Source organism: Falco naumanni, chromosome 3, assembly GCF_017639655.2.
Source record: "Falco naumanni isolate bFalNau1 chromosome 3, bFalNau1.pat, whole genome shotgun sequence".
NCBI lineage: Eukaryota > Metazoa > Chordata > Aves > Falconiformes > Falconidae > Falco > Falco naumanni.
In genome coordinates this window covers 27,663,349-27,684,664 of record NC_054056.1, presented here as the reverse complement: position 1 = coordinate 27,684,664, position 21,316 = coordinate 27,663,349, and the positions used below count along the sequence as shown (strand labels likewise).

At 45.7% G+C, this 21,316-nt stretch overlaps 1 protein-coding gene across 5 annotated transcripts in view; it reads left to right on the top strand.

The window, feature by feature from the left end:
• The window catches only part of RREB1 (ras responsive element binding protein 1), a 125,772-nt gene extending 117,386 nt beyond the window's left edge, over positions 1–8,386 (top strand). For 4 of the 5 annotated variants that reach the window (XM_040586829.1, XM_040586830.1, XM_040586831.1 and 1 more), the window contains 2 exons: positions 789–1,535; positions 4,608–8,386. In XM_040586829.1, the coding sequence (XP_040442763.1) occupies positions 789–1,535; positions 4,608–5,131 (1,271 nt within the window). In that variant the 3' untranslated portion in view covers positions 5,132–8,386. The remainder of the gene's footprint in view (positions 1–788; positions 1,536–4,607) is intronic. The other variant, XM_040586833.1, reaches the window with a different exon arrangement.
• Positions 8,387–21,316: the final 12,930 nt, after the last annotated feature.

Below are 21,316 nucleotides of genomic sequence, written 5' to 3'. Positions count from 1 at the left end.
ACATTAGTGCTACAAACTGATAAGGAAGCAGAGGTGGTCATGAAAGTGGACATCTTAGGTGGTTTTTGCCGCCGCCTTGGAGTAATTGTGAAACAGTGAAGGCTGCTGCCTGTTACTGCACCTTGGCTTTACGTTTGGTTCCAGGTGGTGTGTCAAAAGAGTGTGTGTCAAAGAGCTACATGTGGACAAACTTCTGCATCTTTTGCTTATATGATATATACCCAGTTTTTTAAACTGACCTCTGTGTTATTGTCTGCTCTAACATTTAACACTAATTGTACCAGCTGGTTGCATGAGGCCTTTACGTTCCCTTTGAAAAGCTTTTTCTGCTACTTATAAGTCAGTTTGATTAATATGTGGATGTATATTACTTCGATCTATGTGCATATTTTTCATACATGAGTTTATAAATAATAGATCCATGTATCTCTGGAATGGTGTATTTGCAATAGTAGTGACCTCCACTCTTGTTTGGTGTCTCAGCTTTTTGTGTTCTCTGGTAGAAGTGATTGTCTTAAAAATGACTTCAAGAAACTGTCGAGAATGTGAACATATTTTGAAAAAGAAAGCATTTTGTTACAGCTTTTTAATCATCTTGTTAATTGGGTTCTGCGGTGTTTTGATCTCTTTTCAGCTCTTAGTTGCTGGCCTGGGTCACAGATGAGAGAAACAGATGTCGGGACACTTGGTCAGAAGCAGTGCTCGTGGGTCCGCCTGCAGCCTTACTGCCGGTAGTTGTGAATTAGCAGAGAGCATCCCACTGAAAGTTTCTCTCTGTTTGCTTGCAGACAGCCAGTCTGATGCGGAGACACTAGCTACAGGGAACGAAGTCTTGGACCTGACCTCCTGCGAGAAGGAACAGCCAGAGGAAATAACAGAGCTACCAGGGAGTGAGCGCGGCCTGAAGGAGGAGCAAAAAGCTAACTCCCCTCTGGCAGAAGCGGATACCGAAGAAAAAGCGGATGGATATGAAGAGGGCCCTGAGGAAGATTCTGTAAGTAACAAAAGTCTTGACCTCAATTTTGCCAGCAAATTAATGGACTTCAAGCTGGCAGAGAGTGACCAGAGTGCAGGCAGCAGTTCTCAGACTGAAAGGAAACATGCCTGTGACATTTGTGGCAAAACCTTCAAGTTTGCTGGCACTCTTAGCCGTCACAAAAAGGCCCACACTCGTGAGGACAGAAAGGATGAAAGGAGCAGTGAGGATGAAAGCAAAAGCATTCAGGATGGTGCAGGAGCTCCCTCGATGCAGTACTCTGGTCTTGAGCAGGAAGAGTCTCCGATGGACTTGAAGGTAGTGGAGTCTCCTGTGGACTGTGAGGCAACAGGAAAGGAAAATGAAGAGAGCGAAAGCATCTCTGAGGGGGAAGGCACAGAGAGAAAGTCCACTGAGAAGAGCAGTGATGACAAAAAACCAAAGACTGATGGGGCTAAGAGTACTGCAAAAGCAGACAAAAGAAAGAAAGTCTGTACTGTGTGCAACAAGCGTTTCTGGTCTCTGCAAGATCTGACGCGACATATGCGGTCTCATACAGGTAAGAGGAGGCCTGAGGGCAGAACAGATTACAGGCAGGTCTGCCACCAGCTGAGGCATCTACTGTGTAGGTACACGATTGCTGCTAGCACTTGGAGTTGGAGACACTGTGTTTAGTCCTACAGGTATCTCTACAGGTATCTTGCAAGTTGTCTTCTCTGCCCCAGTCCTTATGCTGCATACGGAGCCTATCAAGGCAGCGGGAATTGTCACCGCTGCCTTATCTTCAGTGCCCAAACTGTTTTGCCCATGGTTGGTTGCAGAATTTAGAGGTGAAGGCAAGTGTGGAGATCCCTGGGCGGTTGTTCTGTCCAGCGCCTGAGTCTGTTGTCATGTGCGTGTGGCTCTACCTCTTCCCAGTATTTTGATGAGTAGTGGAGAAACCTGGCAGGGTATGATAAGACTTCATTTCTGAGTGGAAGTTTAGAGAGAGAGTCTGTTTTTTTCTGATTATCCAAGCCTGGTACGGGTAGTGTGCTGGTGATCTGCATGTCCTGCTGCTCGAGTGACAGGCAAAGCTACAGTGGGCACCCTGTTCTTCATTCAGGCTTGGGCAGGGAAGGTGGAACACAGGTAGTAAAATGTTTGTCCGTTAAAAGACGTGGGATTTCTTTATGCGATACGCAGTTTGCAGCAGTGCCTTGCAAATAAGATGAAGCCATAAGCCTGCTCAAATGTGAATTAATCATTCAGTGTTATTAATGATGCATTTAGCTGTCAGCAGGCTGCTCTGACGTGTGAAAACTGGTGCAGTTCGACATTTTGTGTCTTTTGAAGGTGCTCTCTGCTGAAGACAAGGTCTTTGTGATTAACAAAATATTTGTGCTGTAATTGACAGTGATGTTGAGTAAACTACACCAAGGACTAGTGTCTTAACAAGATTTTTACCCTTCTAAATCATAAATACTGACCTATCGAGTGCAAAATGGACCTGGTTTCTTCTGGCATTGAGCCACAAGTGAGACAGGTCCCATTCTTGTGCCTATTTTTCATACTAATTCAGAAGCTTTGGAAGGTGCTGATATCTAAGTACTGAGCTTTACCCCCAAATGATGTGTGCCCGTGGAGGTTCCCATTACATATGTTTTAAATCGTTTCCATTGCATGCTGAGCTATGTGGGCCTTGTCGGTGTGTTTTTTTCCCATTTTGACTCTTCTTGACACTGAAGGATGTTCTGACATAGGACAGGTGTTGAACAGGAACCTGGGACAGTGCTTTCTTCAGATTTAATAAATGTGAATAGCACCTATCCCCACTGTTAGATCAGAGCATTTTCAGTTAGGTCAGTGCATTTTCAGCTGAGGATTTTGCCTGAGTACTGTGGGTTGACTGTCCTCCTCCTCTCCCTCCCAGTTATTCAGCTATATTGACAAAATGCTGTCAGGTTGTAACGTGGCTTATGCTTCAGTTTTAATGTCCGGAATTTTTTAAGGATAACTGTAAGGTTTTGGGATTTCTTTACTCAGAAGAGGAGCGTTTGGGACACGCTGGTGAAGTGTGCAAGAAACTTCTGCCTGCCTACAGAATGGCAATCAGGCTGGAAATGTTTTGTTGTCCAGTGCAGGCTGCTTCCCAGCAAGCAGTTGTGGGCTGCTCTGGTGCTGCCTGCCCAAGCACAGCATCAGCCACAGCCGAGTGCCGGATGGGCAAGGGCTGTTGGGCAAAGATGCTCCCAGAGGTCTGTGCCCTGCCTTGATAGCAGATGCCCAAGCAGGACACTGGAGAGAAGTGTTGGCTTCCCAGGGACCTACTTGCACATTTCAGCCAGCCACCTCAAGTTTGTAATAGGTTTTCTTTTCATGATCCCAAGCATTATTACCAGTGAGAAATGAGCCGCATTTCTTTGTCTTCGTTCTCTGTGCTCATTGGCACAAGATGGTGTCTCGATGGAATTGCAGCACTGAAAAGTCTTTAGTAGGTGCAGCTGGAAATAGAGGATGGGTCAGGGTGGGACCTTGTTCTTGAGAGTAGGTAGCACCTTGAGGCTTGGTTGGGACTTTGGGGGAATTTTGTCTGTGGGGCTGTGGTTGCTTTTGTTTTCTGATGAGCTCATGCTTAGGAAAATGTTGAAGCATTTCCAGTGCAAAAAGCAGCTCTGAGATCGGAGCAAACCACCTGTTGATTATGGCAGAGGATGCCTGCAGCTGCTCTGCAGCTTAAGATTGCAAAATGAGACCTGCAAGTAGCATTTCTGGCACGGGTATGAAGAGGTTTTTCAGGGGCTTTGGCATGTCACTCCTGTCCTAAGGCACCAGTGGGCTGAGGAACACCAGCAGCTCTGTAAATAACATCCTGAGGCAGGCACCTTTCACTCAGTAAATTTTGATCACCTCTAACAGACATCTGCTGTGTCCCACGAATGCCTGACAAATCTAGGTCCTTTAGCTGTCCTGTGTCCGTTTTGAAATGTGGCGGTACTGTCTTCTGCCTGACTGAAAGAGGAGGGGCTGTTGTGGCGAGGGTAATTTCTGGCAGCTTCTCTTCGACTTCAGTGATTAAATTGTGCATTTAATCCTTGCCCATCTGTCAGCATCTGAGAGAGAGGGAGATGCTTTCTTACGTGCAGTTCAGTTGTTAAGTGCTGTTGATCAGGGTTACCCGGGCAGTATCCTCATTCTCCCATCTCCAGGCCCTCTCTCGGCGTGTCTCAGGGGCTGACCTGCAGCCAGGAGCCCCTGGGGTGGGCCGGTTTCACAAAGGCTTTTGAGGTCCAGAGGACGACTGCAGACTTCTTCCAGAAAAGTTGCTGACTAAATTGGACAGGATGCTAATGAGCACCCAGGGTTTATGGTCTGCCTCCCTCCCTAGTGCAGAGGCATGCCGGGCTTGTAGAAATCTCAACACATTTAGTTTTGATTTTTCATTTGTACCTTAGGAGATTTATCTGTATTCCTGCTTACATGTCATCAGCTAGTTCAATGGTACAAAAGGAAAAAACCTGCATAAATGTGACGTCCACATTTGATACAGGTGCCGAATTTCCAAAGTGTAGAGCATCTTGGGCCGATTGAAACAAGAGGGAGGCACGTTTGTGACTTTATAGCTGACCTTTGTATTTTAATTCTCTTCTAGGTGAGAGACCTTACAAGTGTCAAACCTGTGAACGGACCTTCACTCTGAAACACAGCCTGGTTCGTCACCAGCGCATACACCAGAAAGTCAAAAATGCCCGAAACCATGGGAAGGAGAGCGACAAGGAGGACACCCAGTCGAGGTGCGGAGAAGACAGCGAAAATGAGTCTAGCCACAGTGGCGCCAATCCCATCTCAGAAAACGAGTGTGACTCTGTGGGGGGGGGCGTCGGTAGCCATACGTCCCTCATGGGGAGCCGAAAAGAGTCCCTGGCCAGCACGGTCAAGGACTCCCCCTGCAGAGAGGAGAGGCCAAGCGGGCGAGGAGCCAGCACCTGCCTCGTGGAGCCCACCAAGAGTGCACAGAAACAGACCACAAAAGACCAGGAGCCTCGGGGTAGCTCCGAGCACGAGAGGCCCTCGGGTTTCATTCAAGACTTGCTGGAGATGCACAACAAAAAGTCTCCCATGAATCACATCCTTGCCTCTGCAGACAGTGCGCCTCAGCTCTTGGGGGTTGAATAACTTGCTAGGAAGTCGGACCCATCCCAGCACACAAGCTGAAGCCAGCAGAGCAAGGTTTCTGGAGTCTTGTTTTGGAAGAGCGACCTACAGCTGTGGGGAGAGTATGGCAGACTGGACGCGGTGCCATATGCCTTTCAGTATAATAATGCAAGAGACTACAGTATATACTGATTTGAGTGCCTTACTACTTTATTAGATCTTTTGGTATTATAGATTTTTTTTTTTCAAAAATGATTTTTTTTTAATATTTTAATGAATTATTTGGAGAGGACCTTTTTCATTTAAGCATTAATGTTACCTTTTGTATTGGTGTGCGTGAGCTTGTTCTTGTATATCTGTGATAGTCGCTGTGTTTGTTCTCTGAGCTGGAAATGGGGGCAGTGGGGTGGGAGGCCCTTGGATACCACAGCCAATAACTGGAAGAAAAATTATGTGAATTTCATACGAAACAGTCGGAGGAATTGCGGAGGAGATGTTGATTTATTGTTTTTTCTCAGTAGATGTTCTTGCATTTGCCACATGGTGGAGCATTAAGCCTGTTCCAGGCAATAACAACGTGGCAGTTGAAGGTGTTCGAAGTGGTTCAAGCCAAGAGCAGGAAACGCAATGAATTTCAACCTCGAGCTTGTTTCCACTTTTTCAGCATTACAAATGGTCTTCTAAATCCTAGGGTTTTTTTCTGGCCATCGTGGACTAGGCGTGTATACAGAGAAGAGTTACATAGCAACGTAACCTATGGAAATTACGCACCCGCTGTTATATATGTTTGATTTGCTTCAGTATATTATTATTATTATTTTATTATTATTTTATAAAAATCCATCAGTTCGCTTGTCTCTGCAGTCAGCAGAAACCAATGGGCAATATTTGCCCACGCAGATGTGTAATGCAGCTTGGATCCCCTCTCGAAATGTTTTTGACTTAATGCTTTCACCAGCTCCTCTTCTTATGTTGCAGCTCTTCTACTGTACTTTAAATGAAACCCTTCCTCTGACCGGAGAGTCAAGTGGAGGCCAGCGAGGTATCATCACACCTGTACAGGGGAACATCTCACTCGTGGTGGGGTGCGAGTGCGTGTTTGTGCGTGCGTGTGGGTGCGTGTGTGTTGGGGGGAGAAGTGTGCGAGAACAGGGCCGCGTAAAGCCCCTCCAAGTGCATCAGAAAGGCACTGCGAGTACTAGGTTAATCTTGTTGCAATCAGATCGGTGGCAGCGTGTGTTACTTAAAGAGCAAAGTTATTCCGTCTTCCAGTTGAAAGCAAGCAAGGGAGAAATGCGAGCCTTACCGTCATCTTGCTACTGTCATGGTCTAGAGCAAGAAAATACTACTGGTAATAAAACTACAGATATAAGACATGTTGAAAATAAATAAAATAAATTAAAAAAAAAATTTCTTCCTGAGATTTTGGGGTTGATGCTTGAAGACTTGAGGTGTGTGTCTAAATTTCATATCGATAATTTTAACCCCTTTAATGCTGGCAGCTGGAATTTCTCCGAATGGCTCCTGTTGCCGGCAACAGGTGACACTCCAGCCACCAATATTGAAGGGGTTAAGCGAAATGTATCCTACTGTAGCTGTGCATTTTTAGGAGTGCCCAGCGTTTTTGTTGTCCTTGTCGTTGTTGTCGTTATTGTTGTTTGTTAATTGTCCTTCAGTCATGACCTCTGGGACAGACAGAGCCATAATAGCATTGCCGGAGCCTCACTGTGCTATTCCACCACTGCAGCCCCCCAGCCCAGCCCGCACTGTGACCCTCCCTCCTTCCCCCCGCAGAATCGCTTTTCCTGCTCTCACCAGACATGGAGGAAGTGGGCCTTGGACCCAGTCTATATTATATAATATATATATATCTATATATATCTATATCTATATTAAAAATTCTCCGAAAATTTCTGGAGACTGAAATCTCACTGTCCAGAATTCAAAGGAAGAGAAACGTTCTCGAGTAATATTCTTGCAAATAGAATAAGAAAAAATGGTTGAGGTATATGTGATTTCTATTTTTTGTGTGTTGTTGGTTTTTTTTTTCTAAATAGGGATGTTTGAACCAGTTCAGAAACTAAGCTAACGCCAGATATAGATAAATCAATCACAACCAATGATACATTTGAAACTCTATCCAGGTGCATTCTACTTAAAACCAGTTCACGCATCCCTTAAATTGTTATTACTATTATAATTATAATAATAATTATTATTATTTTGGGTATTTTTTGGTTTTTGTCTTTTTTTGTTTTTGGTTTGTTGTTTTGGTTTTTTGTTTTGTTTTGTTTTGTTTTTTTTGCAACTCTCCACACTAAACTGCGCAATACTGTGGGGGAGAAGCCATTACTAAACTATATGCTGCAGAACAATGTAGCAAGTAATTAATTCCCAGCAGCCTGCCGGGACATCTGCTAGCAATAATCACTATTGATTTAAAGCTTTATTTAGCCTTTATCTATATCCTAGTAGAGTATAAGGTCTTGCCACATTTTATTGACATTTTTATTAGTTGAGTTTGACTGAGAACCGTTGCTGTTGTTGGGGTTTTTTTGTTTCCCCTCCTCCCCCAATATTAAACTGTGAAATTCATAATGTGTTTAAACTATGGGTGAATCTTAGGCTTTAGTTTGCATGTTCAGCTAATTTGTCTCTATACGATTTTTGTTTGAATCTTTTTATTTTTTTTCCTCTCTCAGGGCTTTTACAAAAAACAAAAAACAAACAAAAAAAAAGGATCTTCTGAAATTCTTTTGCCTGAGTTGCAATGGACTTAACATTGAGATAATTCAATCACTACATTAAGCACTTGACTGTGAACGCGCAAAAAAAAAAAAAAAAAAAAAAAAAAAAGGAAAAAAAAAAAAAAGAGAACCTTGTTTGAGGCTGTTGTGAAATAACTTTTGGGGGCTATGTGACAGTCTGATTCCATTTTCAGAATGATTCATCATCTTCGCTCTCCTCTCTGTGTGTCTCCTTTCTCTTTTCTCTCTCTCTCTCTCCACGAAGGAAGTTTAATCCTAGTGATTTCATCCCATGCAGGAAACAGTAATAAATGTGTAGAATTCATATTTTTCTAAAGGGAACTTAAACTGCTGCTACGAATTGTGTACAAGACTGGTTTATGCCACATGAACAGAGAATCACACATTTGTTTTGGTACTTTTATTCCTCTTTTTATTCAGTTGTACAGTACTTCCAAATTCAAAATAAAAAGTAAAACTTGTTCTGTATCAAACCATCTAAGCAATAAAATGTTATATTTAAAAATTATAGGTTACAAAATGGACGTGGCTCTTCTTGTGGGTTTGTTGTAACTTGTTTTCAGACTTCTCTGCCAGAGGATGACATACAAGCTGGAGCTTATCTGTGCAAACAGCATCACAATTTTTCTTCCTTCAGTTGAAGTGAGTTTGAGATGATTGCAGCACTTTGAAAATTCACGTTCATTGTGACTGCTGTTCTCTGGTGGTCAAGCCCCTTTGAAATGGGGCTTCCGAAGACAGCAGCGAAGTACTTTGGTGCTGGTTTTCCTGCACAGGTGTTGGGTCAGGGTTCTCTTTCCTTTTTTTATAAACGGTAGCCCTGTGATGACATAAGTGAGCATCCTTCCAGCAAGTTGTGGTGATTAACAGTCTGTCAGTTATTTTATGTATAAATTAAGGAGGTTTCTGCCAGCATAGTTCTCTCTTCTTTCATAAATGTGTATGGCTGTGAAATCTTCAGGATGTATTCAAAAGCCACATGCATGTGTCAAAAAAAAAAAAAAAAGAAATCCTTTGTTTTAGCTTGTCAGAGCTGCCTTAGCTGCATTTTATATGTTTTTCTATAAATAAAATGCATTTCACAGGACGGTGAGCCAAAGAATCATCTGAGTTGCGTATCTAGCTCTGGAGGCCAGGGAATTGTAGCGAAGCTGAAGCATCCACATCTTCCTAAGTCCTGGGGGGATAGTTCTTTCTGGTGGAGAAACAAACCAGATTCAGGAACAGAGAGACAAACCCAGGGGGTAAACTGCTGCTGCTTTCCTCTCTCTAGCCTCCTGTACCTTCGTGACAGAGGTTAAAATTCCCCACAGCACTGTTCTCCGGTGAGGACCTGGTCCCTCACCACCAAACAGGGACAGGTTAAAAGAAAACCAGCCAGCTCTGCCCCAAACCGAGGGTGGCTGGCAACGCGGGGCTCTGTGAGCTGCCCCTGGGTGGGCTGATGGGCTGGGAACGAGATTTCGGAGGGAGGAAACCTGCAGAAAATCACTCTCTTCCCTTTCCCACCCCCTGGCCTGAGAAATGCCTCCTCTCGAGACTGATGGGAAGGAAGCTCATGTCCAAAGGTGCGTTTTACACCTGTCATGAGGTGTAAACCCAAATGGGATAAGTTTGTGTGGCTAGGAAGTGATTGTGACTAATTACTTAGGAAATAGGCACCTAAAAAAGCACTTCCTTCTTGGCCAGGGAAGGGCCCAGCCCTTTTCTCCTACCTAAATTTGACTGTGACTATTCCCAAGTTGGGAATTTCCCTGCTGCCCGTGCCTCGGCAGGGTGACCTGGGGCAGGGCAGTTGAACTTTGCTCCCTGCTGGCATTCCCCCCTCCCTCCCTGCTGCCCCCGCTCCTCCCGCACTGTCTCCCCTGGCAGCATCGCTGGAGCTGGCCCGAAACATCACATCGGAACGGGGAGGTGGTGGTGGCATCTCCATGTGCCTCCTCCAACTTGCTGCTTCCTTGCCTCAGTCCCTAAAGCTTTTTTCCCCGCTTTTTTTTTTTTTTTTTTTAATTTTTGACATGGGTGGAGAGAGTGGCACAGCCCCCGTGTTGTGGATCTATCTCAGCAGTGCTGGGATATGGCGTGGAGTCTGTGCCCTCTCCCCAGAGCATTAAGGTTTGGGAAGACCGAAGTCCTCTGCCACCACGGGGATGCCCCTGGCAGCGAGGGCCACCAGGAGGGTGGCTTTTTCCAAGCGTGGAGTGTGAACCTGCGGGCTCTGGACCATGGGGATGGGCAGGAGGGCTGGCCTGAGAGAGCAGGCTTGGGTGGAAACTGGCTGTCCCAAAGCAGGACACGGAGCCAGCTGGAGCACCTTTTACATTTTTACTGCCAAAGAAATGCAAACTGGTTAAAAGGAAGGAATAAAAGTATTTGTTTTCTGTTACCCAGCTGTCACAAAGCACCCAGCCTTTGAGGGGTGGCGGCGCTGTATACCTAGGTCTTCTGAACGTGAGTACAATGAGAAATGATTTGCGTTTGATACTAACAGTGTTTTGCTGTGTTCTGCTGAAAAAGTCTCCTAAATTAGTCGTGTTTCAACTAGCAAAGGCAGCAAAGGGCCTGCAGTTTGGGGAGTCACACGTGCCTTTTTCTTCAGGCATTTCTGTAGTTACAATGGGATTGAAAATGTCACTTTCGGAAACCCTGAGGCTTAGAACTATCTGCAAAACAGAGATGCAAGACCCCAGCACAGAACAACTGGCACTTTCTGTACGTCAGACAGTCTAAGAGGCACCGTCCTCTGTCATCCACTCCGATAACGCAGGAAAAGGATGGAAAAATGCATCAGCTTGTTTAATGGGACCATCTCCAACTACTGGACTGCGGAAAAATGGGCCACGCTGGCATTTTGCAGAACTTGGGTACTTGAGCAACCAACATCGGGGAGTAAAACCTGTACAACGCATAGGTATTGTCTGGTGATACCGGGCCATTTGAGCTCTCCAGCCCAGGATCTGCATGATGTCCCCTCCCTTGGCAGTAACTGCAGTCACCTGCGCAGGGGAGAGCCTTGCTGCACCTCACCTGTGCTGCCCCGGTGAACCGGCAGCAGGGAACACACTGGGCTTTGCTCTCCAATCTGCTTAAATAAGGGAACAGCCACAGTTTGACTTGGGGGATTTTGAAGATCTTCTTTGTGTTGGAGAGGAGCCGAGTGTTTCACCAAAAAATCGTTCAGGGTTTGGGGAAGAAAATATACGTATGTGTGGGAAAAGGCATGTATCTAACCTACTGGTGGGATGACGTTATTTGACTGGGTACCTCCATCTCAGACTGCCTATGCAGTGGCTGACCCGGGCAGGTGATGGGTTGTGTGGCTCTGTGTGTCCTGCAGGTGGCCAGCACCGTGTCACTGTGGTGACCCATGGGCTTCGGGTCCTGGGTGTGCTCCGGAGTTCCTGGGTTTGGCCTCCAGCACATGGGAGCTCCTTGCTCCATGTCCTCACGTGCACACGCAGGGAATGGGGAAACAGATGTCCAGGGGCATATTGTTGTCATTACCTGGAAACTGGTGGCTGCTGGTACCTGCAGATTTGCTGGCAGATCACAGGGTTTCCCTAGTCTCAGGCCATTAGTGCCGTGCTGGATCGCGGGATTAGAGAAAGCAGAACTATCCCTAAAATGTCAGGGGGTTCAGCACAGCTGGGGTTCCTGAGCCAGCAGCTCTGCTGAGGGGTTGTGGCTGCAGTCTGTTCCTCTGGTTTTGAAGCAAGAACATCAGCAGAAGTGTTGTGTTGTTGCCACCCCCTCCAGAGCCTGCAGTGTCCTGCAGACACACCGCTGGAGGCCCTTGGCCGTTCCCAACGTGGCCTGGCCAGCACCTTTCCCAGTCACCTCAGCGGCTGGCAATGCGGTTTTAGCTGATGTAACCCTGCTCGCCAGTCCTGGAAGGACGATCGATACCAAGCAAGCACAAGGTGTTTCTCCATGTTGAGCGGGTGTCAGGCACTGGCGGCGTGCCCCCCTGGGCCCGTGGAAGGTTACGGACTCGCTTGTCCTGTGGTGGGTACGCGTTGGCTTGGGGCTTATTAGAGGGCTGGGGTGGGGGGCACAGCACAGAGAGGGGTGCTCTGGGGCAGAATTATTTGGTGGTTTAGGATCTCACCAGCATCGCCTCTTCCAGGAGCAAAGGCCGCCTGCCACAGCATCCCTGTGTGCTGCCGGGGCTCATCAGTGGCCTCACCTGGGCAGTGAGGTCTGGTTAAAGCTGGGGGGGAAGGAAGGGTGTGGGCAAGGAGAGCAGCGTGAGCAGGAAGTATTGCGTTTGTGCGCTGCTGATGAAGCAGCAGTTCTGCACTGAAAAAAAAAAAAAAAAACAAAACCCAAAAACCCACCAAAACATTTTTCCAGTAAGATCTCTTTTTTCCAAAGGCATTAAATGGATTAACACCTGGGAGAAAGAGAGTGGAGAGGCAGAGGGAAGCTGGCCCCCCTGAAGCCAGCCGTGAGGACACGACTGACGTGCCGTCGGTCTTACTGCATGGATGTCTAGCGACACAGTAACATCTACCTTGCTGCTGCTGGCTACACGTTACCCCAGGTAAGTGACGTGCACGTGTGTCACGGTGCTAATCGGGTGCCTGACAGAGGAAAAAGTTGAATTCTCTAGCAAAATGAAAACCTTCAGAGTATTCGTGGGTAAGGGGCCGATGTGCCTCCGTTGCAGGCTGCATCTGAAACAGCCCTGTAGAGCTGAAACCAAGCACAGATGGAGCTGAGAAGCGTTGCTGAAGCTTTCCAAAAATTCTAGTACTGCCCCTGCTTTCAGTTCTCAGATCCCCTCCCTGCCTAAAAAAAACCTCCCCACACTCAAAGGAAGCAGGAGTCTTTCATGTTAAATACTAGCAGGCGGGAAGACTTCTCTGGCTCACGGATCCTCACTGTGTAAGGCAGTGGAAAACCTTGTAGCAATCCTCTGAGTAGTAGGAACTGGAAATAGCTTTCTCCTTTGCTGTGCTTGTTGTTTATTTCTCCTGTGCCAGACTGATCTCTCGTTTGGCAGGGAAAACCGCCAGGAGTGTATGAGGAAACTCTGGACAATGGGTGTTTGGAATACGCTGTTGTGAAAGCGTTTGAATTTCTCTAGGCCCCTTCAGCAAAGGGCTGTGAAGCAGTTTGTGAACATCGGCGATCAGGAGGCTGTAAATGAGAGAGAAATTTGCCGGAGAAAGGCTTTTCATCACACGAGGCCTGATCTATTTTCATAATCTCAGAGGCAGAGGTTAATATGGTGACTGCCAGCTCTGACGAGGGCTGACTTCACATCAGGAATTTTTAGATTGTAACTGTGCAGAGAGCGCGGCCGTGGTACTCATAAAAATGTGCGAAGGCAGGACAAGGTGTCAGCGGCTCTGCGATAATGCACGACCTGAGCAGCTGGGATACTAGAAACAGCAAAACTGTCCCTCCCTGCAGCACGTATGCAAAGAAATGGTCCTGCCTTAGCGTGTGCACGCAGGGCTAGCAGCCCCTGCCCTTAGGCAGGGAGTAGGCGCAGGCATGAGTCCAGTTGCATTTGGGTAACCAAAGCAATCAATGTGTTTAACCTTTCCTCCCATCTCCTGTTACCTGGTCATACAGAGAATGATTTGCAGCTAGGTTTGTTGTTTTTAACGAGCAGCATCTAACTTCTAATGAATCTGCACCCAGAAGAAATACTTGTGTTTTATTTTATGTGACGGCAGTGCTAGTTGTGGGATGAAGGCTTGCTTTGATCCATAAATATTCCTCCCAAGTATTTGCAACTTTGGCTTTACCACGTGATCTGTGCTTAGGAACGGAAAAGCGACCGGGTAAAATCTGGTCACAAAAATGTAACCTTTTTCATTGCTGTTTTCCTCTATTTCTACTGAAGTGTAGCCCTACTTGGTGCGCAGGGCTCCCAGGCAGCAGCTGGGGAGGAGGCAGAACGGGGGAGGACACACGCCTGCTCACGCTCTGCTGCCGAGTGGGATACAATACTCGTACATTTGCTCACTTTGCCAGAAAATACCTTTTTGATGGCAGAATACTTAACGCCATTTCCTCTGTTGCCTCCAAGACGCTTATATGACTGAAGCTTTTACAGGCTTCGAGGGTACATATACCAGCTCCAGTATACTCCACAGCTGCAGAAAATCAAAGTATCGAGCTGCCTGTGTATGCACAGCAATCTGGGAAAAGGCTGCACCACAACGTACTCAGTTTGATTTTTTTGACCTCCTGTCTAGATCATTATCTGCCAGTACCATCTGGAGCTGAAACCACAGAGGCCTTCTAGCACAGCTACCTGGAGCCCAGGATCAGCGCCGAGCTGGTTAGAAAAGCTTGCCAGGGCCACAGGTAAGGGAACGGAGCGGATCTGCAGCACTGAGCAACCTGTGCACCTGGTGGTAACGTGCTTTGGTACAGGATGCAGAGCCAGACGCTGCTTTTAATGCATTTGGCTATTACTGTTTGGTGAATGCACCTCTCATAAAGAAGTTTGAATTTTTTTCTGAACCAAAATATTCTCTTTAGCAGCTGTAAAACACCTGCTCAAAAATGAAGGCACTTAATGTGACCTTAATGCTTCACCAGAACTGATAGCAGCTCCTCCCAGGGTTCCTCGTGGCAGTGTTTTGCTGAACTGCAGCTGTGGGATTGCTTTGCAGTTTGTCAACAGATCCTTAGTGACCGGCACTTATTATCGCTGCAGTGAATCAGTAACATCTGTTTCGGTGCAATTCTACAGATTCAGCAAAATAGCAATGACTGGGTGATGGCACGATGGCCCTTTCCACTAAAGGAAAACTGGAGTAACCACAAGGAGCGCTCCACCTAAGGACCAGTGAGTGACACCCAGTGAGATGCTTTTAAGAGGAGCAGAGGCAGTTCAGTCTCAACAGGCCCTTGAGGGAACGACTCATCCTTTATGGGCATGGAGTAACGCTACTGAGTGAAGCCAGTGCCTCATACTTCATCCTTGCCATACCTTTTAGTTGGGAGGGGGTGCGGGGGATGGCAATAGGATGCTGCAGTATTGCCACCTGTCAGACACCTAACAGACCGGAATGGAGACCATCCCCGTGCAGTGTGTTTTTTAAAATACAAGCTAAATTCCATTTCCCTTGGGGTTTTTTCCTTTCTGAAAGACAGCAGCCTTTCCTGTGGTGCCTAACAGCAAGCTGTGCTTCATGGTTTTCAGCTTGCTTATAGTAGCAGGCAGTTAGGATTAGCTGGGCAAAATGACATTTCCAGCTGTGAGAAATACTTCCACTCTATCAATGAACCACTACTACAACCAACCAAGCATTAACTAAGTCTTAAAATACTGGCTCTAAGGAAAACATAACACACTTCATAATCAAGTTTGTGAGGGTATTTACACTTGCTTCTAATTATACCCTGTTATTTTGGGGGCAGTGTTTGCCATGCTGTATGTGATAAGTCATCAGATGCTATTTCAATTCTAGCTGTTTCTTTCCAATGGAAACTTGCACCAGGGTATTTTAAGACTCCTCCTTTCTGTGTAGGCTGCTGCTAAAGAAAACTGTTCTGTCTCTCTTGGAAACTTCCTGGTGGACTGGCCAGCTGAGGCTGGGATCAAGCGTGCTGTCAGGGTAAGGTCCCGTGCTCTGCTCACTTCTGTAGTAGTGTGGACCCAGGCTTGTGCGAGGAAGTATGCCTCAGTGTCCTGGATGGACTGGGCTCTTTGGTTCAGCTTTCACAGAAAAAATACTCCAGCTGAAGACAGAATGTGGACCTGTTTGTCTGGACATAGTCAAGGTACACATAGAGTTAAAAGGCCCAATTTAATCTAACTCCAGTTCCAGGAAAGCTTGCTGAGGAGCCTAGGGCCATGACAAAGAGGCAGTGCTTATGCAGCACTGCTGTTACCCCTGCTGCTGCGATACCTTAGGCTGACCCTGCCAGTGCCTACAGTCCTGACTTTTGTTGGAAGCAAACACAAGGCACTGCTTATCTACAGCTTCTCAGTTTGTTTCACATTGTCAATGCTTTTCCAAAACACATGGAAAAATGCCGGGCTCAGACTTACTTCAGTGACCAAGATGAGAGCAAAGAACGATTAAGAAAAGCCAGAAACAGTTGCTCCAGCCCATCCATTCAGATGCTGCTCTTTGAGAAGGGACCCAAGCCCTCTTGTGCTTGTCTGTTATGAGAAGCAGCTGCCACTGGCTTGGGAGATCCCTCAGCTGACAGCTTTTGGTATTGCTGGTTATAATAATTCCCATTTAGTGAACATAATACTGTACTTTATCTTCAGGGTAAATGCTTTAATCACACATGCTCCACTGATACAGCTTCATCTGAATGAAAACCAGACTGACTGTCTAGCTCCATCCAGGCCCCGTAGGACAGGACTGTATCTGTTTTACTAGAACATACACTGAGGTCATCTTGAAAACGCATCTTGTTCAGACATTTGTATGGCTATGGACATTAACTCCAAGTATTCTTTGCTATTAATTTATGGTTTCATTATGTGAATTTAAGTGGTAGAGGGTAAACTCAATTAAGGCAGGACAAACTGTGGTTCCCATGTGAGCTGAACAGACCAAAAGTGGTAAGGAAAGACAGGTTAAGTCTCAGTTTTGCCTCACCAGTTAAGGAACTGGAATATTGTCATGTTGACACTTTATAGATTTATATTAACAAAGATGCAGTAATCAAGACTACTAACATGAGAGGCTAGAAAGACAGTCTACTGAAATTAAGACTGCAATGACTGGCTTAGAAAGAGAGACCAATATGAAGTCTCAAAAATCTACCTTGATCTTTTCAGGGAAAGATGAGGCAGAGTTCAAGTTTGAGAGTTGTGTTCTCCAGGAACAAAAAAAAAAAAATATACCTTAACACACTATACCCACTTTTAACACTACCACAGCTGTAGTTCACAAATACAGGAGTCTCACCACCCTTTAATTTTAAGCCATCTTTGTTCTGCTTTTGTTAGCTTTTTTCCCCAGCAAGTCTTGGATGCAATACACCTGCTCAAACTACTACTTCATTACTGCCTGGAGTACTACCATTTGCTTGGGCACAAAACAGCACGCACTTTAAAGCTACACAGATTTGGCCTTGTTATAACCTTGTGCTTCAGCAGCCTTTTAAAGCATCTGAAGAGATCCTTTTCACACTGCCTACAGTTTAACAATAAGTTATTCTTTCTGGAAACATAGGGGACTATGGCTCAGTTTTAACAGATCAGGATTCAAGAATTTACTGAACACTTTATAAGAATAAGGGAGGCCTGGGAAAGAGTTCTAATCTTTAATATTAGTCTGTTGTCCAAAATATCACACAATACTTCCTCGCTATTATTCCCATGTCAAATACACTTGTAGGAAAGCAGCTTTTTAAGAAAGCATGTTTTCATTCTTTGCATATTTGCTACTACAAGTTGCTTGTCAAAGAAAAGAGCACCACCATACCACTCAGGCCTTTTGGTGCCATACTCATGCTTTATTTAAAAAAACTACACAATGCTAAGAAAAAAATAATCAAGTTTACTTTAAAACAAAAAAAACTGCAGCCACTTAAGAGATCTGATCTCACTTATAAACGAAAGTCAGCAGGTAAGAAAGTAAATTTTAATTTAACATTTCAATTGCAGTACATCATCTGAACTTAATCATCCAGAACAAGCAGTCATTCTTAAACTGACTGTTGATTGTACCTATACAAACAATCATTTCTATCACTTGATTAAAAAAAAATCCCTGGGAAAATTTAGAGATAAATGGAAAAACATAAGAATGTTACTTAGCCCCGTATAAACTCTTGCAGAATCTGAAGAAACTTTCTGGCTTTGCTCTTCTTTTGTAAGTTAATTGCAATTCCTCTGTGTATTTAAGAAAAGTCTTAGCATAAAAGCTGCTAAATTCTGTTCAGTGAGGGGATTAAACTGGTATAACATGAATCTATGTCATTACCATCAAGTTACACCTAGTGCTGTGTCCTACTATCTCCATGGAAGTGTATTGTGCAAGTCTCAAGTAACTTTAAAACACTCTGAAACAGCCCTTGTGTCACTCCTATGAGGTAGGTACTGTCCTTCCTTTGGAGAACTGCCTCTTAACTGCTGCTCCGTACATCAGGCACACTGAAAAACAGGACAACCAGCCTACACTATTATTTCACTTTCCTGCTGCTTCCCTGAAATCAGAGAGCTTTCAATTGCAACATTTTGTTTAGCACCATGCATTCCAGGAATAAACAGTGAATGATGCTTTTGGTCATATCTGTTTCAAGGTAAGAACAATGTTCAGTGTAACTGTTTTGAAACAAGCAGAAATGCTGCTATCACTTAGTCTGCTCCACTCATCTCCACAGCATACAATTTATTTGTTTTAAAGATGATACTTCATTTTAGTCTGACAGCAGACACTCTTTCTGAGGTTAAATGGTATCAGGAAAAAATTAACTGTTGTCACAAATAACAGTATACAGAGGGCTACAAGTATCAAATGCAGTTCAAATGTCACTAAACTGATGCTTTGCTACCACTGTAGACATGAACTCTAAAGCAAGTTTTTTCTTAACCCAAGTACAGACTTGTTACGTCTTCAGTCTGAATTAGTTAAGGAGCTGTGAGAAAGAAATAGTGGTCCTTCACACTAAGGCCATAGTTTACTTGTGGTCTAAGACCATTTCATCATTTCCTACTAGTAAGGAAGAAACACGAGTCTGCATCTTTGGTCACAATCCTTGCTCTTCTTCTCCTAACCTCACACAAGCAGCTGTGCAGCAGTGCAGTAAGCTTGCTGAAAACCAGGCTGGTAAGGATGCAAGTGTACAAACGCTTGTGCTGCCACGTGGAAAGGGGTGGCACAGAGACAGGCAGAATTGCTACTTTTCCATCTTAAAGTTCATGAAACTATATCCTACTCAGCTGATAATAATGATATCCAGTAACATATCTGCCACACTAAGCTATCTGAATGTGCTTAAAAACTGAGCAGAAGTTTCAAGTACCAAAATAAAAGTTGTTGATAAACAGGATAAAGCAACAACTATGTTCTCCCATTTGAAGAAATCCAATTGTAGTAGACTGGCTTATTCACCAGACTAATGTAAGAGATGCCAAAGTTCAATTACCACTACACATGAGAACGTTATTGCTAAATTTCAACTGCAGCAAACTTAACAAGAAACAAGGAATTCAAAACTGTTACTTCATTTATCATGCACGATAGCAGACTGCTGGGCACTGTTCTTACAAACTGCTTCTGGGTGAGAAAGTTACTATGAACCATCGACAGTGAGTGCCGAGTTTTAAGATCAGAAAGACAGTCTTGGTACAACTGCACTCTCCTATTGCTAATTCCTATGCCAGGTGCTAAACTGTTTCTTCTTTCATGCTTAGAACATAAGCATTTGGACATTAACCGCCGAGCGCAGAAGGATGCTGAAACCTTCAAATACTTATTTCACAGAATCACAGAACAGTTGGGGTTGGAAGGGACATCTGGACATCATCTACCCAACCCCTGCTGAAGCAGGGTCTCCTAGGGCTGCACAGTCACATCCAGGCGGGTCTGGAATGTCCCCAGAGCAGGAGACCCCACAGGCTCTCTGGGCAGCCTGTCCCAGGGCTCCGGCACCCTCAAGGTGCAGAAGTTTTCCCTCCCGTTCAGACGGAGCTCCCTGTGTTGCCGCTTGTGCCCGTTGCCCCTCGCCCTGTCGCTGGGCACCACTGGAAGGAGCCCGGCCCCGGCCTCTGGGCACTCGCCCTTGAGGTATTTGCAGACATTGATAAGGTCCCCTCTCAGGCTTCTCTTCTCCAGGCTGAACAGGCCCAGCTCTCCCAGCCTTTCCTCACCAGGGAGGTGCTCCAGCCCCCTCACCATCGCCGTGGCCCCCCGCTGGCCCCTCTCCAGCAGTTCCCAGTCTCCCCTGAACTGGGGAGCCCAGCACTGGACCCAGCGCTCCAGGTGCGGCCTCAGCAGGGCCGAGCAGAGGGGCAGGATCACCTCCCTCGACCTGCTGGCCACGCTCCTCCTCACGCACCCCAGGGTCCCCTGGGCCTTCTTGGCCACCAGGGCACACTGCTGGCCCATGGGCAACTGGCTGCCCACCAGCACTGCCAGGTCCTTCCCCGCAGAGCTGCCTCCCAGCCCTCAGCCCCAGCCCGTGCTGGTGCGCGGGGCTGTCCCTCCCCAGGGCAGGACCCTGCGCTGGCCTTTGCTGAGCCCCATGAGGTCCCTCTCCGCCAGCTCTCCGGCCTGCCCAGGCCTCGCTGAATGGCAGCGCAGCCTTCGGGTGGATCAGCCGCTCCTCCCAGCTCTGTATCGTCAGCGACTTGCTGAGGGCGCTTCTGCCCCTTCCTCCAGGTCACTGATGAGTCAGTTGGACAGCTGGGCATTTCTTATTTGTACAGTGCCTCAGTCCTTCAGCTTCTCTAAGTCCTGTCAGCCTAAGATTTCTAAAGGTCTAACTTGCTCTAAAACACAATCAGGAGGGCTAAACTATTTATCTGAACAAATAAAACCAGGATATTACAAATTAGTATCCTCTGTTCTGATCATTTGTCTTTTTTACTGGAGCACTACTGCATCTAGAGCAGCTCTCACCATCACCCCCTCAAAAGAATACCTTCCTATCTCAGGAAGAATTTAGAGTACACAGTTTAACTATTAGCACAACAGATAAAAACCAAAATCTCTTTGATTTCAGGTTACAGACATAATCCAAGAGAGGGAACTTAGTAGTTCAGTACACTAAGTGCTGTGATAGCTATAGGGCTTTAGTATACAAAGCACTTAGACACATTGTTGAATCAATGCAAGTTTGAATGGAAGCCCATAAACTCAAACCAGCCAGATTACATCATTAAAGGCAAAGTTGCTCCTCACAACTGAGTGGAGATACCTCCTATGACAATAGCATTCAGCTGTTTGCTAAGTGATCTGTACAACTACTCAGCACTCAACTATTCAAAATACTCTGTCTGGGCCAGCTATATTGTCAGGAAGTTGACCGAAGAATCTTTGGGGCTGTTTTTCCTATTCTTATATTTTCCACAGCAAGATGAGTCAAGAACATCTTCACAGTTCATTCTGGCAAAGTGTATAGTAACAGTACATGTCATTTCAGAGTTTAGATGCTTCAAACACACTGTGATATGATTTGCAAGTATTGCTCAGCATTCACCGACTCAGCAGCTCAGTCCCTGCAGAGCAAGTGCAGACCTAAAAGAGCACTTTCACACGTGGAGATCAGGAAGGGGAGGAAAAAGAAGAAAGCTGAGGTCTCAAAAATCAGTGCCTCTTCCTGAGCTCAACAAGCTTCCAGATAACCTTCAGACACAGGATGAGATGCAGCTGAGATGCAAACAATTAATTCAAGCCTTGTCCACGTGCCTGAATGGCAGCAAACTGACACTCTCCATCATCTGCTCTTTTTACTGTTAAATTCCTAAATGCAACAGATGTGGATCAATACCTCAGTACCT